This window comes from Carassius auratus, unplaced genomic scaffold (assembly GCF_003368295.1).
Source record: "Carassius auratus strain Wakin unplaced genomic scaffold, ASM336829v1 scaf_tig00002951, whole genome shotgun sequence".
NCBI classification, from domain to species: domain Eukaryota; kingdom Metazoa; phylum Chordata; class Actinopteri; order Cypriniformes; family Cyprinidae; genus Carassius; species Carassius auratus.
In genome coordinates this window covers 313,746-334,565 of record NW_020523497.1, presented here as the reverse complement: position 1 = coordinate 334,565, position 20,820 = coordinate 313,746, and the positions used below count along the sequence as shown (strand labels likewise).

Below are 20,820 nucleotides of genomic sequence, written 5' to 3'. Positions count from 1 at the left end.
CTCTTCGGACCAAGAGGTTTTTATCTTGTTCCTTGACACTATCAAAGGCTCTGCTGTCTCCCTGACATAGCCTCTTCCTTGTCCCCCACTGCTGATGTTTGTAAATATGACTAATTTGCCTGCAGTTTGAACCCAAAAGTATTATTAATGTTACCAAGCCATCAGAGTTGGCCAATAGGCATAGATATTTGATTGAGGGATTTACAGATATATTACATTTGTAATTTTTTGTTGTTGTAAGAATGGCTGGAATATACTAAAATAATGCATTTAGTAAAACTTTTGTAATCTGGGGAATCAGTGACCAGAAAGATGAGTTCCGGTCAGTAAGCTGGACCTTGACTTGGACTCAAAAGGACACATAAACACAAGTATACATACACACACACACTGTGTGCCTGAGAGAGATGGAGAGAAGTTAATTTCTGTATAAAAATGACACCGGGTTTATTGAGAGCTGGTGTTCTGAATGATAGACTAGGTCTCGAGGCATTTTTCTGTCTGTTTGCAGTGACAGATCTGTGACCACAGGTGTTACAGCATATAAAGACTCTGTTGATCCCTCTGTTAGACATTAACCTCACTAATCTAACCTGCATGAGCTTCCTTTTCACGATGATGAGCATGATTATTATTGTTTTTGTTATAAAACAGCCTCACATTTTCCTATTCATATTTCCTATTTTAAGATGAATTACAAATTCAAGGATTAGAACATTTAAATAGCCAATTTTTTTTATTTCACAAAAAGATTTAATAAATGCAGTTTCTTAGTCTGGACATTATATATTGAGTCTGATGAATGTGCAAGGGCACAAGACTACAACTGACCAAAAGCTCTGAGCATTTGTCAAAATTAAAGCGACTGAAAGACATCAGCCTCATTTCCTTTAAGGAGGCAGAGGAGCAAATGAGATCAGTCGCAAAGGAAATAAGGAGTGTGAGTGGAGCTACTCTCCCAGAACCAACTGCAGCTCTCAAGCCCGACAATATACACTTACTGAAATCTATCTATCTATATAAACAAATCCCAGTAGTGATCTAGACTGAATCTATCTATCCATCCATCCATCTATCTAGGCAGACAATTTAGCTTCATTTTTTAAACTAATTTTGCTCACTTTCCAGTAAACATCAATTTGGCCATTTTGGGGGGGAATTTACATCATTATAACGAAGGCTGTCTCTTTCAATCTAATTTTTCAGTCTACAAGACTCAAAGTCTTATAAATCAGTTGACAATTCATGTAAACTGGTAAACTGCACAGGCAGAACACTGAATTGCATTATGGCACATATCATCCAACAGCTATGATGCTGGACTGTGGTTTTACAGCACAGTAAAGAATTCATGAGTTTTTTTATGGAGACTTTGATGGCTCCTCAAGAGGGGTCAAAATCTGTCAAACGGGCACCGTAAATGTAAGAAGGAGATTAAACGCTGGTAGAGCATGTGACGCTGGCACAGTAAAATGTCAGAGATCTGAAACTACATCAAATCTGACGTAAATTCTTTTTGATTTCAGCTGATTTTTTTGATTTGTGTATCACACAATATGTTACTGCTTTTTCTGTCTTTCACTTCTTGGAGAGACATCACCCACCCATCCCGTACACACAGTCATTTAGCTAAACGCTTACTCGGGTTAATCAGGTATTGCTTAACTAATGCACTGCAAATCTTTCAACCAACTCAAGCACGTTAACATCTATTATTCCTACAGATGTATATATAAATATAGAGAGAGAGAGATAAATGCAGTTTGATGTAAAAGTGTAGTATTTCTTATGCTTTTAAATTGTAGCATATTTAAGATGAGCATTTGAATTATTTCTTTTATTAATCAGAAACATGCATTATTGTTTTAGAGAGCCTTATCCAATCCTAAGAGATTATGTGGGGTTTTAAAGGTCCTGATTGTCCCTCATCTCTTGGGACCCCCAGTGGGAAGAGGGGGATGAGGGTGAGCGCTCAGGAACAGCCGTGTCTGAATCAGCATTCCTCCCTCCTGTTAAAGACGAGTGGACTCTGCCCCGCTGAACCTCACGCTCGCTTGATCTGCTCTTCACAGGAATCACACGTCTCGCCCTCTTCTTCATCCTGATTGCACTCCTCCTGCTGCTTTTCTCTCTCACGCCTCAGTGACCCCGAGGCCCCAGAGGGCCAAAGTCAATCAAGGTATCACATCAAATCTAAAGCTCACAGCTCATTTCATTAAAGCGTATGCTACCTTTGCTTTTAGCGTTCAGATATTTGCTGCTACTTTCCCACAGATTTATCAGTTATTCAATAACATATAAAGATATGTTAATTAAAATATTTAAAAAGATTTTAAAAGTCTTCCTGATATTTAAATGTTAATAAGTTGAAGCTAAATTATATTAACTGTGCTGGGTACTAACTTATTATATGCAATCTGCAAAAATGAACTATGGGTAATTAGACTATATTATGTTCCAAAATCGTTATAATCAGTGATTTTTTAGTGATTAAATATTCACATATTTGAAATGGTCGATTCTCTTTCTGATTACTCTTTTAGAATTTCTTTTCCATATTTTTCCTTAAATCATGTTTGAACCAGATGCTAATTTTAAAGCTTTTTGCTAGCAACAGCGGTCTGTTTTTTTTCTTCTAATTATTATTATTTTTTTATGATAAGTAACTGTTATATAAACAATTGTTTTATCTATAAGAAAGAGTTTCAGTTAAAACAGAGTTAAAAACAAATATTTCCCCTGCTTGCATAGGTTCGAAAATACTTAATAATTGTTTTGCAGAATCACACACACAAACCAAGCCCTTGTCAGATGACTACAATTACACAGAACATTGAGAGGCCACACAGCATTCTGACCAATGGATTTAAAGAAAGCATTTTACTTTTGATGAGACGTATGGCAACATTATTGTACAGTATAAAATGTGATGCAAATTATGTCAAATCTAAAAAACAAAAACAAAAAAAAAAGGTCTAATGTTAGTACACATGGCAAAATTTCAAAAATTCTAGAAACTCTCCCATAATGAAAGCATATTTAACACATATAGGCTTTAGACATTCATCCTTGTCATTTGGGGATATCGGAAATCTCCCTCATATGTTATTCATAATTTGTGATCCATGCTTCTGAAATTTTGGCACAAAATCGCCATTCAATTAGACAATGTATAAAAGAAACAAAAAACCAAAACAAAGTGAGATACCGTGTCTTTGTTTTATCCAGTGACCTTCATTGATGATTGATTCTGAAAACCTAGAGGTTTTTTTTTTTTTTTTTTAAAGTCCAGACCTGCAGACATAGGATTTCCAAACTTTTTTGTCACCTGAACCCCTTTGAAAGTATTTATGTGAAGGCCTTGTAAGATTTTTAGGCTAATATTTCAATAATTTAAACACTTCCACATGTTCACATCTCTCTGATGTTGGTTTATGCTCACATCATCTCGCAAGTAAAGAAATAAAATATTTGATCTTTTTTATTGTTCAAATGTTTTGTTTATATTTAATTAATTTTAATTACTTTTTATGATTTAATTAGCTTTTCATCACGTTTAATGCGCTTAATTTTTTTTATTACAAAGAATGAAATATATTTATTTGCATTTTCATACAGTATCCACTTTTTAGTTCATCTGGTGTCTTAGTGATTTTCAGTAAATGTATGTCCTCAAGTTCACAGGGTGTAGTTCATTACATTAACTACAAACATTTTCTGCTAACATTTGAAAAGCAGAAAGAGTCCAGATACTCCTCGTCTATAAAGAGATGTAGTGGTAACCTTATGATTAATCTAATGGCTGCTAATACAAGTTACTGATTCAGTACTAACAATGAATGACCTAGAAATGCAAGTTACTATAAGACCAATACTTTTCAATAATATGGGTATCATGTCCATAAAAGTTACCTCAGGGGACAGTAATGACTGACTGTAAGTTGCTCAGGAAGAAAACTGTGAGTTCACAATTGAGAGTAATCGTGATTTATTACTTTTAGAGAGTTTAACTAAGAGATTCCAGCTGATCCCAATCACAGTTTTAGTCTTATTACAAAAAACAAAAAACCGGGGAAACCCCAGCAAACTTGTTGTCTTGATAAATTTCAGAACGAGATGCTGATGTGGTTCTTATGGAAGCCCATTTCCGCCACAAAAAAAAAGACATTATTGCGACTTCTCACAATTCTGACTTTTTTTTCCACACAATTGTGAGATATATACTCGCAATTCTGACATTTTTCCTCTTAATTGCGTCATAATCTCACAACTGTGAGTTAAAAAGCCAGAATTGCGAGATATAAGTCACAATGGCAAGAAAACAATTTACTTTTAGTCCTCGCAGTTTTGAGTTTATATCTCACAATTCTGAGAAAAAAAAAAGTCATAATTGCAAGAAAAAAGTTAGAGAAAAAGTCAGAATTGTGAGAAAAAAAATCATAATAAAAAGTTGCAGTTACCTGTTTTATCTTTGGCGGAAGCAGTCTTCCATCCAATAAAAATGTCTGAAATGTTCTTACACCAAAAATACATTTAATTACAGTATGTTGCAAAATTATTGTCTGCATTAGTCTAATGTAGTCATAACAGTCTGTATTTAAATATTTTTTTTAGCTTCAAAGACTAGTATAATAAAAATGCAAACAAACGAAAATCACCCACAATAAAAAAAAAAAATTAAGTAACTTGCTTACTACTTTAGTAACACATGCTCACCAAGTGTGTGTGCATGACTCCTTCTGCAGTTAATATTTCAGATCAAGTTAACTAAGAACTAAAAAAACATGCACGTCATTATACAAATAAGAAGGTTTTTTATTTGTCTATAATCTGCAATTGTGTTTTTATTTGTGTCAAATCACTCAAATTGATATTGGTTTCAAAGGAACAACTCACCCAAAAATGTAAGTTTGCTGAAAATACTCACCCTTAGGCCATCCGAGATGCATATTAATTAGTTTCTTCTTCATAACAGATTTGGAGAAATTACGTTTTTTTCCCTGGATGAAGAGTTGATATGGATTGTGGACTCATTTTGTCCAGAAGCAACAGTTTAAAAATGACTTCGACTTTTCACTTCACAAGACATTAATTGATGGATGGGAGTGGAATATTGTAACGCTTTTATCAGCTGTTTGAACTCTCACTCATTCAGAGCACAACAAGTAATCTCTCAAAGAAAGTACATTTTTCAAAACCTGTTTCGATAAAAAAAAAAAAAAAACACTCCTCTACATCTTGAATGGCCTGAAGGGGAGTACATTTTCATATTTTGGGTAAACTATTCCTTTAAAGGTACGACTCGAGGCTCAACAGGAATTTCTTTGATACTTTGACATATATTTTAATATATACATTTTTAATAAAATCTAAAAGGCAGTTTAGACCTCAGACAGTCATGCCACATGTATTTTCACTTTCACTGTGGTAATTTGCTGAGCTCAAGGGAGAAATCTTTGCTGTCCGATTCTTTCACATCCTCAAAGTTCCTCATAACATCCTCGAGGAAATCTACCACAGTCTTCAGTTCCTCACTGCTGTCCAACACGGCCTCTTCCAGCTGTCCCTTCAGCCTGGTCAGCGTCTCGTTGAGCACCATCAAACCATCTTCAGGCACCGCATGATCCCCAGCCTCCTCCCCTGCAGCACCATCAACCCCAGCAGCCAAAGTTACGCCCTTATTGCTAAGGTAGCGAACCAGGAAGCCCTGTAGTACTGGCCTGGACTGGTCACTCAGTGATGACCTCAGCGCCGGAAGGTCATCAGGCTGGCATACGGACAGAAGGTGCAGGAGAGCATGGCAGAGCTGTGAGCGTAAGCTAGCACAGTACCGATATTCAAGGAAGTCCTCCATTTCTTCACTGTGCTCAAGGGCCTGAGCCAAGGCTTGCCACACTTCAGCGAATTGTTGAGCGTCACCATAGCGATCTCGCGTTGATGGAACAGAAAGTGCAGCAGCAGATTTGATGCGTACTTTGAAGTTCTTGCAGGATGTGACAACGTAGGACAGGGCAGAGTAGGCTTCCTTGGACCAGACAGCAGAACCTGCAAGTGAAATGGTGCGTTTTAAGCAGTTCGCGCCATGGATTACCGGAATTATGACATCTCAACTTTAAAATGTTTTTTTTTTTTTTTTTATTGTTCTTGAGTTCTTTGGAGAACTCGTAATTAAAACTTGTAAACTCTGAATTTTTCTAAAAGCTTTGACTTTGTTTAACCAATGTTGAATTTTAAATTATGCACAAAATTCGAATAATCACATTTAAAAATAAAAAACTGCACCATAAAGCACCATTTCCATCCAGCGAAAGAATGAGAACAAAATCACTTGCTGATTAACTGGTGTTAAATGTCACAAATAAAAAGATAATTTGCTGTAGTAGAAGCCACAGTGGGTATTTTTTGTATATAATACCGGTGCTGGTCATATAATTAGAATATCATCAAAAAGTTGATTTATTTCACTAATTCCATTCAAAAAGTGAAACTTGTATATTATATTCATTCATTACACACAGACTGATATATTTCAAATGTTTATTTCTTTTAATTTTTGATGATTATAACTGACAACTAAGGAAAATCCCAAATTCAGTATCTCAAAAAATTTGAATATTGTGAAAAGTTTCAATATTTAAGACACCTGGTGCCACACTCTAATCAGTTAATTAACTCAAAACACCTGCAAAGGCCTTTAAATGGTCTCTCAGTCTAGTTCTGTAGGCTACACAATCATGGGGAAGACTGCTGACTTGACAGTTGTCCAAAAGACGACCATTGACACCTTGCACAAGGAGGGCAAGATACAAAAGGTCATTGCAAAAGAGGCTGGCTGTTCACAGAGCTCTGTGTCCGAGCACATTAATAGAGAGGTGAAGGGAAGGAAAAGTAGGAAGCTTTTCTGGTTTAAGGACCATGGTATCCCTGTTCTTAATTTGCCAGCAAACTCGCCTGACCCTTACCCCATAGAAAATCTATGGGGTATTGTGAAGAGGAAGATGCGATATGCCAGACCCAAGAACACAGAAGAGCTGAAGGCCACTATCAGAGCAACCTGGGCTCTCATAACACCTGAGCAATGCCACAGACTGACCGACTCCATGCCACGGCACATTTCTGCAGTAATTCAGGCAAAAGGAGCCCCAACTAGGTACTTCAGTTGGCCATTTTTTTTAAAAAAAAGTGGTCTTAAGTAATATTCAAATTTTCTGAGATACTGAATTTGAAATTTTCCTTAGTTGTCAGTTATAATCATCAAAATAAAATAAAAATTAAACATTTGAAATATATCAGTCTGTGTGTAATGAATGAATATAATATACAAGTTTCACTTTTTGAATGCAATTACTGAAATAAATCAACTTATTGATGATATTGTAATTACAAAAGAGCGCGCAGATGAAATACCAGAAACAGGTCATGTTATCTTGTTTTAGGAGGTGGATGCCTGCTGTTTGGGAATGCAGTTGTGTGAAGACAGTTCTGGGAGGATTACACCGAAATAATTATACAAAACCACTTAGAAAACAGATTTGGGTTCTGGCATTTCAGAATAACCAAAACAACATTTCAGATACTGTTTAATGAGATCAGTCTGCTGGTTAGCCGTCCCGTCATTCAAAGTCACATGACATCACATTTTATGATATGCATCAAGGAATTTTTTTGGTAAATGTGTTTCCATTGTAATTTATACAAGTTTTCATATCTGATGAAAAAGTTATCTGATGTAAGTGATTTATCCAGTTGAGTGGATGAGGTTTTTTATGAACATTTGTAGAATTTATGTGCTTCTTGACGTTTAGTTTCTTTATACCACATCCCAAAATGTGCATAAAAATAGGTGGATGAAAACACAGCTACTGACATGCATTATTATGGTAAGTATGACAATGTTATATGGCCATGTACAAATAAACCCACCTTTTAAAATCTATGATATTCTGATCTCTAGATGGTGGCAAAAAGGGCTAATGTATACTTTAGTTTTTACAAATGCTTAACGCATACATACAGCCAAATTCAGCCGAAGCCTTTCAAAGTTCACTCTATTTGATAGCGTGCATGAACACAGGCATTCGACATGTGCATTGGAAAAATGAGATGTAACTATGCACCCTGAGCCCATTGAAAATCGACAAAAAAATTGATAATTCACGTTGGTTAAGATTTTAAATAAATCACGATACATTTGTGGGTGGAGGTTTATATGAAAATATCTTTGAGGGGAACTGACTGTCTTCAGGTAAATTTAGATGGCATTTTCTTCACATGTAAGGTACAAGGCAACGAAATGCAGTATTGGATGTTTGCGGTGGTACGTGACGCAAGCGATGGCAGGTGACGTAAACAGTTTCCAGGTCACTGCGCCCTTAGTACGAGCTACCACGCCCTTGGCAGTATAAAACAATTTTGTTCCGTCAAAATCACAGCGAGTGAAGAGTTGGAATTGCAAGTATTGAAAACGATCAGGAAAGAGTATTTTAGAAACTATTTAGCATAGCATTTATATAGTTATTTGGATGATTTAGTGTAGCCTATTAAGTTAATTAGCATAGTTGTTAGTGTAACATTAGTATTGTTAGAAGCATAGTTAGTTAGTAGCATAGTATTGCATCAGTTAGGATAGCTTCAAGTTGGCTTGATTTATCTGTATTTAGTACAGTGGCCAGGATGGTACATAGGTGTATTGTTGCTGGTTGCAACAGCACTGCTGGACTGTATAGTTTTTCAGCAGACTTGAAAATTAGGCGGCAGTGGTTGCTTGCACTTGGCCTGGAAGACCGCGAGTTCCCGCCTAGAGCAGCAGTGTGCTGTGACGTGGGAACAGAGCGAGGCCGGTGGAGTGATTGGAAATGAGTGACACCTGCTCGACCCACCAGTCTAGAGTCCCACGGAGGAGATGGAAGGATATAAAACTGGAGTGACAACAGTGAAGAACGAGAGAGGACCAGGTCTGGGTTTTAGTTTGTGTTTGGCTTTTATTTGTGCGCGTCAGTCGTCCGTGAGGGGCTGACGTGCTGTTTTGTCTTTATTTTGATTATTAAAGTTTCTGTTTGATTGTCCGCCGGTTCCTGCCTCCTTCTTCCCGATGATTATGAAGGTTTTATCGTTACATGTGCAAACTGCATTTTACGCAGGATTGCTTCTCCAACGCAATGGAGGTGGAAATGGGCTTCTCCACACAACTCGTGCTGAAAGGCGACACAGTACCGATTGCGATGCTGGAGTTAAGACCGCAGTTTGAACCAGCGGCTCGAATTGATGTGGCTCAGGCCCTGTGTCCACAGACACCTCGACGTCCTCCACTTCAGGTGAAGGTGGGGGAGGAAAGTCCTCTATTTTAAATGAACGCTCCGTTGCAAAGCTACTTGCGTCACTACAGTCACTCTCCATTTTAGCGACTCTGACAGCAGCTGTCAATTAATCCGTCACTGCGGGTCTCAGGTTCACGCCCACCCGCTCAGCCCCGCCCTCGGTTAGTCCCCTCTATCGCCGCTGTGCTCTGCCCACTTTTCAGCATTTTTCAAATATTGCCAGAGGGGGGAGTCGGGTTTAGTTACACTTTAAACTAAAGTTGCATGTAAAGTTTCTTCTCCTATGTTGTTTTTTGACTTTAAAACAACAGCCCAGGTCCGTGTTGCCAACTTGTGGACAAACTAATTATTGCAAAATGATTCAATGTGTAAGAAATCCAGGCTGAGCACATATACTATGCTGTGGAGGTCACATGCACTATATGTATAGTTTGAAATGTTTGAAAAACTTTATACCACTTTAAACTTTTATTTATTTATTTTTTTTTAAATATCATCAAGTAAAAAGTAATAAATTTTTTCTTACACTCTGAATATACACAAAATGCATGTTTGAATGTGTAAATATTTTTCACGATTATTTTTTTTAATACATTTATTAAATAATATCATTACGTTTTTAGACTTTGACTTTGTTTAAGGGACATCTTTTTTCAAATATTAATAAGCAATGAAGCAACTGTTTTAAATTATTATTTTTTTTTAAACTAACAAAAAAAGATCTTTTTTTTTTTTTTTTTTTTAAGAACCGTCATTTTTTTTTCTTCATTTTGATAGGACAGCTGCGTTACTCTGATTTTTAATTACATTTTTGATTCAATTAATATAATGTTCACTCACCCAGAGGCAGGTTGTGATTTCTGAAGGCATTGCCCAGTGCATAGCAGGCGTTCCAGCGCACTTTCATGGTTGCATCTCCTCTAACGGTTTCTATCAGTGCCCTCATGGCCTCCTGCAGGGGCTGCTCAAACACAGGCTTCCCCAGGTGCACCGGCTGCAGGAAGTGAAGCAGATTCCCAAGTGCACGGACAGCGTTGCTCTTTACCTGCAACACAGGAATCCCTTATCAAGCACGGAGTTCATTATCTCTTGATACATTAGGAAAACGCGGCTTTTGTTTCTGCCTTTAATGAGGATGCAACACTATTCAAATTCTGACCGATAAGCTGAACTATTTTAATGTTATGGCTAATAACACCTTGGATAGAATAACAAGAAACTGAAATGTGTTAATGATAATTATTAAAGGTCTATTTTCAAACGATGATGTAAAATTTACACAGATTTACATAGCTACTCCTAAAGGGAAAGTGTAATTACAGAAAACTAATTTTTCAATAAATGGTGCTTAATAAAAGATTAAATCAGGTTTTTAACGCATCTTGAATAGATAGTAATGTCCACAGTTAAATATCAAAGACAAGGAATAATTATTATCCAGTGTTGACTGACATTAATAATTACAATAAAAACACTTTAAGCTAAATATACACTTCTGATGAAAAGTTGAATTACGACTTAATAAATATTTTCATGAAGGATGCATTCATTTACATTTAATAAAGACAGTTATAATGTCCAACAAATATGTTATATAAATGCTGTTCATTTAAACTTTTTATACACCAAGAACTAAAAAAAGAAAAAGAAAAAATGTAGCTGTAAAATGAGCTGTAATGATAATAAGTATATTAGATATGATTTTGGAGGAATATATTTTATTAAGCAGCTTTAAAAATCTTTTGAAGATGCTGTGAACACATCATGTAAAAGTACATGTAAAAGGCTTCTGGCAACAGTAAAAGAGAAAAATACCCACCCTGTCTTTGTCTCCTGAAGCTTTAGTGGCAGATCTCAGCATGTTCAGAAGCAGCATATCAGAGAACTCCTCCTGAAACTCCAACCCCACTGACTGCCTGAGGACCACAAATGAGCAAAGGAAAACCATCGGTATAACTACATTAATGGAACACACAGATGTGTTCATTTGTCTTTCTCACATGTTGACAATGAGCGTGTCCGTGAGGTTGCCAAGTGACCAGGCTGCCTTTGCACGAACGTTGGGCGAGCGGTCATCCAGAGCAGTGAGGATGGCATTAGCCGTGTCTGCCACAAACATCACATCCTGGGGTTGTAAAAATAGTACAGTTAAAATCAGTGCAGAGTACTTTTCTTGGTGGATGAAGGTTTGTTTACTACTTTATATATATTCAATATTTATTATATTCTTAATCTAATCTTTAATAGAAATTAAAAGTGGAGCTCTTTCATAATATAAGGTTGACCTGTACCTCTCTCAGGCAGGGAAAGAGGATGTATACGCCTAGAGCTCTCACAGCTGCTGCCTTTACCAATGAGTTTTCGTTGTATGTCAGTCCCAGCAGTATTGTGATACACAGCACTTGCGTCTTATCCTGCAGACGGTGAAATGCATGAATATCACAAAGAACATCACATGCAGAAACTCAAGAGGTCAAACACACTTACGGGCAGCTGGCTGAAAGCCTGTGGTAAGATGGAGGAGAGGGTGTCACATGCACTGGTCTGTAGGGTGGGATGCTGCTCGTTCTGTAAGGCACTGATCAGTGGAGCACCCAAGGTCTCGGACCAGAAGTTGACCACCTGAAAATGGCAAAAGACCATCATTACATCAATATCATGATATTTGAATTTAGATTTGTACCACATCACATACACCATTCATTTTGTTTTTACCTGACACACTGGCACACATTTGGCACTTGGAGTAGTGTTGGCATCAGCTCTGTACTGCTGGATAATGCCTGTTCCCAGTTCTTCCAGAAGCTTGTAAAAAACACACACAAAAAAAACATGAATCAGAAAAACAATATTTAACAGGTAAAAAAAAAAAATTGGACATCAATTTGGCTATATACAGAAACTTTTTGAAATATTTAATAAAATAAAAAAATAAACAAAATATTTAAAAGAAAAAAATATGTACTCTTAATATTAAGCAAAAACAATGAGAAGACTGCAGCAAGTAACTTCTTAATGAGGGAGATACTTAGTCATTCATTCAACCGATCCGTTCAACTTGACAATTCATTCAGAAATTAATCAAGTGACTATCTTTATGAATTAGTCACTTAATCATTGGCTCACAAGAAAATTTGAGGTATCCTTCATACAGGACAAACAGTGCAGAATAAGTTACTTGCTTAAGTTTAAGACTAAAACCCTGTTCACACCAAGAGGAATATTCGATGCAATAAACATTTCAATTTGAAGTGACGGCTGTTACATTGTCTAAACAGAACTACACACGTAGTTACTGATTTTCCATAAGCACCACCTGCTGTCTGAGAATTGGCATTTTTATTCAGCCCATCTGTAGTTTTTTATGCACAGGTCTGGAAGACTACGGACGTCAGGCCATAGACTATATTTTTTTTCTTTTCTTTCTTATTTTGTCATGATAACGACTTAATTATCTTGTGATCTCTACATAAAAGTTGTTTTTTCATCATCTCGGCATAATATTTTCTCGTGATCTTGACATAACGAAAGTTGTTTTCGAAAAACTGCACAAATTACAGCGATCATGAAGAAGGTCCTTATTCTGTCCCAAATGAGTACAGTAAAGTTGATATACAGTATACAACACCCCATCAGTTCGTAATCATGACAAAACAAGAAAATTAATTAATAATCCATGGCCTCCTAGGACTTCTGCAGAAAGACACATTGCTTGGAAAACCTGAATTTTCATTGTGAACATGCCTTAAAGTTTAGTGATTTGAACAAAATCCCATGTTTACCATAGCAAGCACCTATAAGACAGGAAATGACAAAGACATAAAGATCCAATACTTTAGCGCCATGAAGTTGCACAGAAGCCTCTTGCTCTTTGAGACAGCGAGAACTGAGTTGCCCCAACTCCAACAGAGACGTCTGAACCAATGAGAAGTAACCCTTCACCAGATGTGCCAAAACCTGAAATAAACCACATATAAATAAATAAAGATTTCATGATGAGCAAATGCTGTGGCTGCATCTTCACAAACAGACCACTCACCTGCAGGGCTTCCAGTCGGACGGGTGACGGTTCCAGCGACGCTCCACTAGACCCGCCGGCGTCACTATCAGAGTAGGGTTCCTCACGAGGCTGAGTGACCAGGCTCACACACAGCTGCAACAGCCAGCACGGCCCCTCCGGACCCCCCTCAACTCCTCCTCCAGGAGACGAGGCCTCTCCGTCTCTCCGGGCGGGAAGTCTCCAGTTGTGAGAGAGCTCCTGTGGGGTGCTGATGCCAGAGGTGCTGAGGGCAGATGTGGATCCGGGCTGCTGGAGAAGGAGCTGGATTTCTGGGAGGGGGGCTTGTGTTGAGACTAATGCACCGAAGAGAGTGAGACTGGATACACGGACGTTCACATCTACCATGGGAGGAGGAGACCGAATGGTGAATGTTCAACTTGGCTGATTTTTTTTTTTTGTATAACTTTTTTAGGCCAAGTATTCAAGATCTGGACAGTTTTAATAGTACCACTTGTAATAGTACCTCTGTGGCGCACATATGGACGAATCTGTTTCCACAGTGGGCTCAACAGGCCCGGTCTGAGACGATTATAGGGCACATTGGACACTAGGTGGGCAAGGCACTGAAAGACAAAACACAAATAGTGTTCACAAACTCATTGGACCAGATTTACAAACAGCTTGGACCAGTGCAAACCCTCTTTTGGTATTAAAAAAAAAAACTACTGTCAGGATTTACTAAAGGCACACAGTGAAAAATTAGCCTTGAAAAGATGTGGGCAGCTGACCTTATTGCAAATGCATTTGTAGGAGTTTCCCTATCAGACGCAAATCTATGGAAGGATAGTATTTAAATGAATCATGCAACATGATTTACAGTTTGCGAGAGTGAATTTGCTTCAATTCAAATAGCTTAGGTCACTTCTGAGAAAAGGTCTAGCTTTATTCAGAGGCCACTGCATGTGTTAATTATAATTGTATAAATTATAAATTTACAGAAATAGTTATTATAGATTATAGAAATAATTTAATTACAAAAATGATGGTATTATTAATAGTATTTATTTTTATACCCTGTGCTTTTATTGTTAAATTTGGTTTTAATTGTAGTTTAACTAAGTAATATTATGATATTTTGTCATTTTTATTAGTTTTTGCTTATAATTTAGCAGCATGGCTATATTCATGATTATATATATAAACTAAACATGAACAACATTACAAATTTAAATAAAAATCAAGTTGATCTTTTATAAATAATAATAATTTGTTTTTGTTTTTAACTAAATTCTTCAAAACAAGCCTCAGAGATTTTGGATTATGGCATAAAGGGCATAAAAGAGGATCTTTGTTTTTGTGCTCCTGAAATGTTTCTAAGCTGAAATATGAAATGTTTAGTTTTAGTAACTTTTACTATCACCAAGTTTATCACCAAAAAAGGCAATATTTCCAATATTTTTAGGTTTTATTTTATTCATCTAATATTTATATTTTATTTATTTATCCTTATTTCGGTTACAAAAAGTATTTTTAATAGTTTTAGTTTTGGTAAATGATAAGGACACTGGTGTGAGTGCGTGTTCTATTACCTTTAAGACCTGTGTGAGGGTTTGACAGGACGACTCCGCTACGAGTGCTAGCAGCAAGCAGCGATGCAGCTCTCTGACACTGGAAGCTAACATGGCCGAAAAGGGAGTGAAGGCCTGGCGGGGTGCACTGGTGTCTTCAGCGGTGGACAGGAACTGGCGAGAACCTTCTAGAAGAGCAGACAGAACCTGCAGAGAGCCTGCCCGTACCTAGGAGCAAACGTGTTACCTCAAATGTCAAATAGGCCATATTTATCTCACGTTAGAATCTAAATGGCCAACAGTGGACGTGTGTTTCACCTTTGGGGAGGGGTCCTTTAGGGCAATGGTCAGGAGGGTAAGAGGAGGAGGGCCTCCAATCCCAGGAGCATCTGGAATGAAGGAAGACCAGTATCCATAGAGGATTCGTTTCTCAACACACTTGACCACAGCCAGGAAGCACTGCAGCGCACTCTGCCGCACACGTGCTTGATACAGCCTAGACAAGACAGTAGACAAAACAAACACATTTACATTTAAAGCAATGACAACAAAGTGCAATCATGTCTCATTAAAAAACAGAAAACTAGAGTAGCTAATTAACTTCTTATGCAACAGCCAATCATACTTAAAGGGAAACTCCACCCCAAAATGAAAATTCGGTAATATTATGTAATTGTATTTTTGTAATATATATTATGTAATATTACAGTTGTGCAAGAGAAATAGAGCAATTGGTCACTTAAGACATGCAAATTATATATATATATATATAACAACAATAGTAAATAGATAATATTGATGATCTATTAATTACAAAAAATTTAAATATGCATTAATTAAATTACATTTTTTAATAAAATTATAATTTAGTGAACAAAATAAAATAGCATAGCCATAAAAAATATTCATAATACATAGGCTTCTATTGTTCTAATATAATTACGATTTATCATATTCATATATTCATTCCTTCATTCAACTGCAGCTGTGTCAGAACTGAAACAGTATCAGTTACTGAACACTTATGCAAAAAGTGAATAACAGATATATTTCATAATTATATTTCAGAACTAATCATTATTAAACATTCATTAAAAACATATGCATACATTATTTATTATTATAATAATAATAAAAATGCATGTGAAAGAAGAAATTAACCAAGTAAGCAAATAAGATCAGCTTATCTGTTATTGGACACTTAACCAATCAAATAATAACCATTAGTCATGAAAGAAAAACTTAATCTCTACATAAGATGTAAAAATATATCCATGCATATTTTTATATATAGATTTTTATATATAGGTCATTTACCACCTGTAAGTGTTTCTTTTTGACTTAATAATGTTGGAAAGCTCTAATAACGTAGAGTGTCAAACCTAAGTTTAGTTTGCATTCCTCCCTCAGGGTCTGAGAACTCAGAGTCAGAGCTCCCTTTCTTCCAGGAAGGGTAGAGTTGTGGAGTCACTGCTGACGGAGACGTCACACTAGCGGACTGCGAGCCGAGAGACCAACCACTCTGATCCACTCCACCTCCTCCAGTTTTAAGATCGTCGTCATCATTCTTTCCCTCAGCTCCAGCTTTTTTCCCTTTCCCACGAGACTTGCGCTTCTTGTTCTGTTGGGACTAAAGCAGAATAATACATAATACAATTATAGCCTTGATTTTAAAACATCCTTTATTCTTGAATTTCCAACACGCGTGCACTTATATGAAACCTTTTGGCCACCTACCCCAGCCGTTTTTTTCTGTGTGGCTGAGTCTTGAGAAGGTTCAGGTTTTGCAGTGGGAACAGTCTCATACTGAGGGAGAGGAGCCGGGTACAACACCTGTGGCATTTCCACATTTATTCCCGGCAGCCCATAGAACATGAATCTCTGCCAAGGACACAATGAGACAATTAGAAATTAATAGAATGCAATTCTATCAACTTCATTTTTTAACTGTATAACCAATCTGTAAATCTACAGTTATAAAAACAAGAACAGAACAGTATGGATACTTTGAGCAGAGCCAATAAGGTGCCCAGATCCTGGTTCGGTACGGCCTTCCATTTTCCACCATTGAGAAAATACTGCGTTCCCTTCAGAGCACTCTGCAATAACTGAAATGCAAGCAAAGAGAAACTTTCACAGTACATAAAAGACAATGGGAATAAGAGTTTGACACTACCTCAGTGATCTTAATGAAAAGGAACAGTACACCTAAAAATGAAAATTTGACAGAATGAGAGTCTAAAGAGCATCCACATGAAGTAATCCACATGAACCCATTCACTTCATGTGAATGTTAAATGTTAACGGATGGATTGAAGTCATATTGATTACTTTCTGGATTATTGTGATGTTTTTATCAGCTGTTCGGACCCATTCACTGCAGAGGATTCATTGGTGAGCAAGTGAAGCAATGCTAAATTTCTCAAAATCTGTTCTGATGAAAAAATAATAATAATCTACACATTGGATGGCCTGAATACGTTTCCAAAAATGTTCATTTTAAGGTGAAAGATGACTTCAAGGTGCGGTCACATTTACCGTTGCTATTAGAAAACTCATGGGTCATTTCAATAGGAATCTGAACGATTGGGAACTTCACATGCGGGCGAAAAAATTCCCCATGCAAATTTCCCTCAAGTTGGTGCAATGCAAATTCACGCTGAGCAACAGAAAGTTACTTGGTTTGAAAACTGGGCTTTATACAATGCCACACCCATGACACCAGAAACTGGACATTGCCAAACTTTGGTTAACGTGACCTCACCTTGACTAACGGTAGCATCGGTAGATAAACATGCAGTACTGACTGTACAGAAGACAATGTCCTCCACATCAGGTGGTTTGGGGGACTGTAGTGTCCGCAGGAGGATTCCATAGCATGCGCCTTTATATGGCTCCTCTAAATACGGCTGACCAGGAACACTAATACACACACACACACACACACACACACAAAACAGACATTTAACTCTAAAATGACATTCTCATCAATGACAATCAAATTTAAATTATCCTTCTAATTCAATAATAGATAAGTCCACAGCAATATTGTAACAATAACGACACAGAGGAAAAATATCAGAGCGCTGATAAAGTTATATAGTTAACTTTTCTATATATGAACAGGCCATAACACTGCTAAATGGTTTCTTTGCTTTAAGAAATTGCATTAATAGTCAAATCTTATAGCTAGCTGATAACAATTATAAGGTACGGATGCTGGAAATATTTGGAAACTTTCGGTGAAATCTGTTAAAAGCTAAATCTGCAGACTGACTCGGGCAAATCAGGGCATAGATCTGGGCAAAAGTTGCATAGTGTGTTTCGGCCTTTAGTTTAAATAGATATTAAACAGCAGCCAGTTATGAAGACTTGATTCATGACACGATTGGACATGGCTCACCTGAGACATAGATTAGCTAAGCAGTGCACAGCAGAACGCCGCAGCTCTATGTCGGGCTGTCTGGGGTCACCGTAGTTTACCAGAACACCATTCAGTCCAAGGAGCTCTGGAAGGTGCTGCATGGCCAGGATTCAAAATGAAGAGGATTAGATTATAAAGAGTATAAAAAAGTGGGAGTTGCCAGATGTGTGCTGCTTACTCTGTGACACCTGGATCCATTGCCATACACAAGTGATGAGAGGGCAAGCAACACTTCCGGGTGAGTCCATGAACTGCATGTGCGCAGAGCACGTGTGCAGTATGACACCAAAACATCCAGCGTATGCTCATCCACTATCACCTGGAAGTAGTAAAGAAATAAATATTTAAAAAATGATGCCTCTTGATGAGAAGCCACATGGATACTCAATATATGGCCACACTGTATCTACCTGTAGCTGGTTTAGAAGTTGATGAATCAGTTGGCTCAGTTTGATGATAAGATGCTCTTGGCTGAGAGGAACCAGACGGCTTGCATGCATAAGCATCTCACACACAACCTATGAAAGATGAAAGGTGCTCATTTAAAAACCCATATTAGATGACCACTACCACTGAATTATGCCTCAAAACTTTTATGTAAGATAAAAATAAAAAATAAAAACACTATCTAAAGTGGCAGTAATGATGTTTATAATGTTGCAAAAGATTTATCTTATGAATGAGTGCTGTTCATGTAACTTCCTATACATCAAAGAATCCTGAAAAAAAAGGAAACAGCAAAAACTATTTTTTTTATTGTATTTATTTATTTATTTTTAATGCAGCCTCAGTGACCCTAAAATACCTCTTTCAGAAACATTTCAAAAGTTTGATAATGCTCATCTTTAGGCAGGTAGTGTACATAAGTGCATTTGAGATTTCTTAGATCAGTCTTAACATTTAATTTATTTGTATTCGAAGTTGTATATTTCTGTAACTTAGTTATTCAAGATTTGCTGATTTTTAACGTGCATGTTTCTGTCTTATTTGGCCTTGTTTGTTGTAAAGTGAAACATTTTGGAATAATAATAAATAGTTAGTGAGATGTCTGAGTAGTATGTATGGGCAACATAGACGCACTGGATCACTAGATTCAGCAGATATACAGATATCCATGTTGTCTAGATAGGGGACCTTATTACTAGGGCTCGGGAGGACTGAGAGCTTGTCTAAACCTGACAGCTCTAAGGGAAAGAGCATAGATCTGATCATACCTCTGGATGTATGTTGTCATGGTTGAGGCTGTTGTAGTTTTCTGAGATGAGCTGGTCGAACAGTGAGTTGAGCTCAGTTTTCAGAGTAGCGCTGTCCGTCTCTCTCAAGGACCGGAGTTTATTAAAGCAGCGACTGATCTGATCCTGCGCCTGCGCGGAAGCGTCGAGCTCATGCTGCGCCTTTGATGAAGGCACGAACCTTGGTGTATCGGTTGAGGCGGACTGAACTCCTTGTGTGTTGCGACTGGAAGGAAAACTTAAGCTCGACTCAAAAAACGTTGCCTTACCGGCCATGTTTACAGGGTCAAAATAGCGACTTTACTATGGTAACCAGGAACTACGTCCGAGGTCAACCGGAAATGGGAGTTCTTAAATTAAAACTATTTTATTTTAGTCATTTTTTGAGCGATTATTGCAAATGAGTTAGTAATGACCAACCGCATTTAGTGGGTTGATGATACTGTGTTTTTCAAACCATGTGGCTGTTTTTATTTATGTATTTTTTTAGACTAAAATCCTTATTATAACAACATTAAAAGTTGTGCCTTTGAGTATTATATATATATATATATATATATATATATATATATATATATATATATATATATATATATATATATATTAAAAGTATATTTTTTCCGTTGCTGTTACTGTTCTTAGATAAAACAATTATATATTTTAAATAACTTATTTATCCATATAAAAAATGATACATTTTTCTATATATTTAAATGCAGGTTGCGCACATAAGCATTTCGAAACGTGCTAAAGCTACGAAAACGTTTAATGTCATATTTTATAAATCCAATAAAGAAATCCAAAGCGTGAACGGTTTGACTGTGTTCATAAATGTTGTGTAAAGATATTTGCAAACCATGCTTCAGAATTTAGCACATCTCAAGACCATGCATATAAAAAATTAGATACCAAACACTGATGATAGCTGTTATGTCATCATTATGTCCAGTGTGTTGATTCTGGAAATCTGGACAAAAATTTAATAAAATATTAAAATCTGAAACACTTTGGGCTTGTAATGTCATTCTTGTTTTCAAATTTATTAATGTCTGTTCATATAATGTGGGGAACCGTTTTTGTCAGCCAAACCCTGTGAAATAAATATTTAACTGAAATATCTCTGAGGAAGGTAATATTTCAATAATTTAACAACACATTCTCCTGTTTACAGTTCTCTGATGTCAGTTAATGATTACATTAGGTAAAAAGCGTTCAAGTATTTACATTAGTTTTATTTCAAATTTTTATGATTTGAATATTAGCTTTTTATCCACTCACA

General features: G+C 36.8%; 1 protein-coding gene across 1 annotated transcript; it reads right to left on the bottom strand.

Moving 5' to 3' along the window:
* Nucleotides 1–3,971: 3,971 nt before the first annotated feature.
* heatr6 (HEAT repeat containing 6) lies at nt 3,972–19,851 on the bottom strand. Its single transcript, XM_026243227.1, has 20 exons — nt 19,524–19,851; nt 18,720–18,827; nt 18,488–18,628; nt 18,289–18,404; nt 17,693–17,807; nt 16,892–16,993; nt 16,623–16,766; nt 16,268–16,515; nt 15,204–15,381; nt 14,907–15,113; nt 13,841–13,940; nt 13,357–13,715; nt 13,152–13,274; nt 12,033–12,122; nt 11,805–11,939; nt 11,609–11,731; nt 11,318–11,442; nt 11,137–11,233; nt 10,158–10,362; nt 3,972–6,045 (listed from the first exon to the last, which is right to left on the bottom strand). Exons 1-20 carry the CDS (start codon nt 19,815–19,817, stop codon nt 5,420–5,422), a joined length of 3,636 nt encoding a protein of 1,211 aa, XP_026099012.1. The 5' UTR covers nt 19,818–19,851; the 3' UTR covers nt 3,972–5,419.
* Nucleotides 19,852–20,820: the final 969 nt, after the last annotated feature.

What these genes read in the sequence shown, in the direction of transcription:
- heatr6 (XM_026243227.1), bottom strand. Translation starts at nt 19,817, where the DNA reads ATGGCCGGTAAGGCAACGTTTTTTGAGTCGAGCTTAAGTTTTCCTTCC. An exon ending in CCCTCACACAGGTCTTAAAG is followed by an intron (nt 13,941 to 14,906) that starts GTAATAGAACAC and finishes TTTGTCTTTCAG; the next exon opens with TGCCTTGCCCACCTAGTGTC. An exon ending in CTTCAGGAGACAAAGACAGG is followed by an intron (nt 10,363 to 11,136) that starts GTGGGTATTTTT and finishes CCTGTGTTGCAG; the next exon opens with GTAAAGAGCAACGCTGTCCG.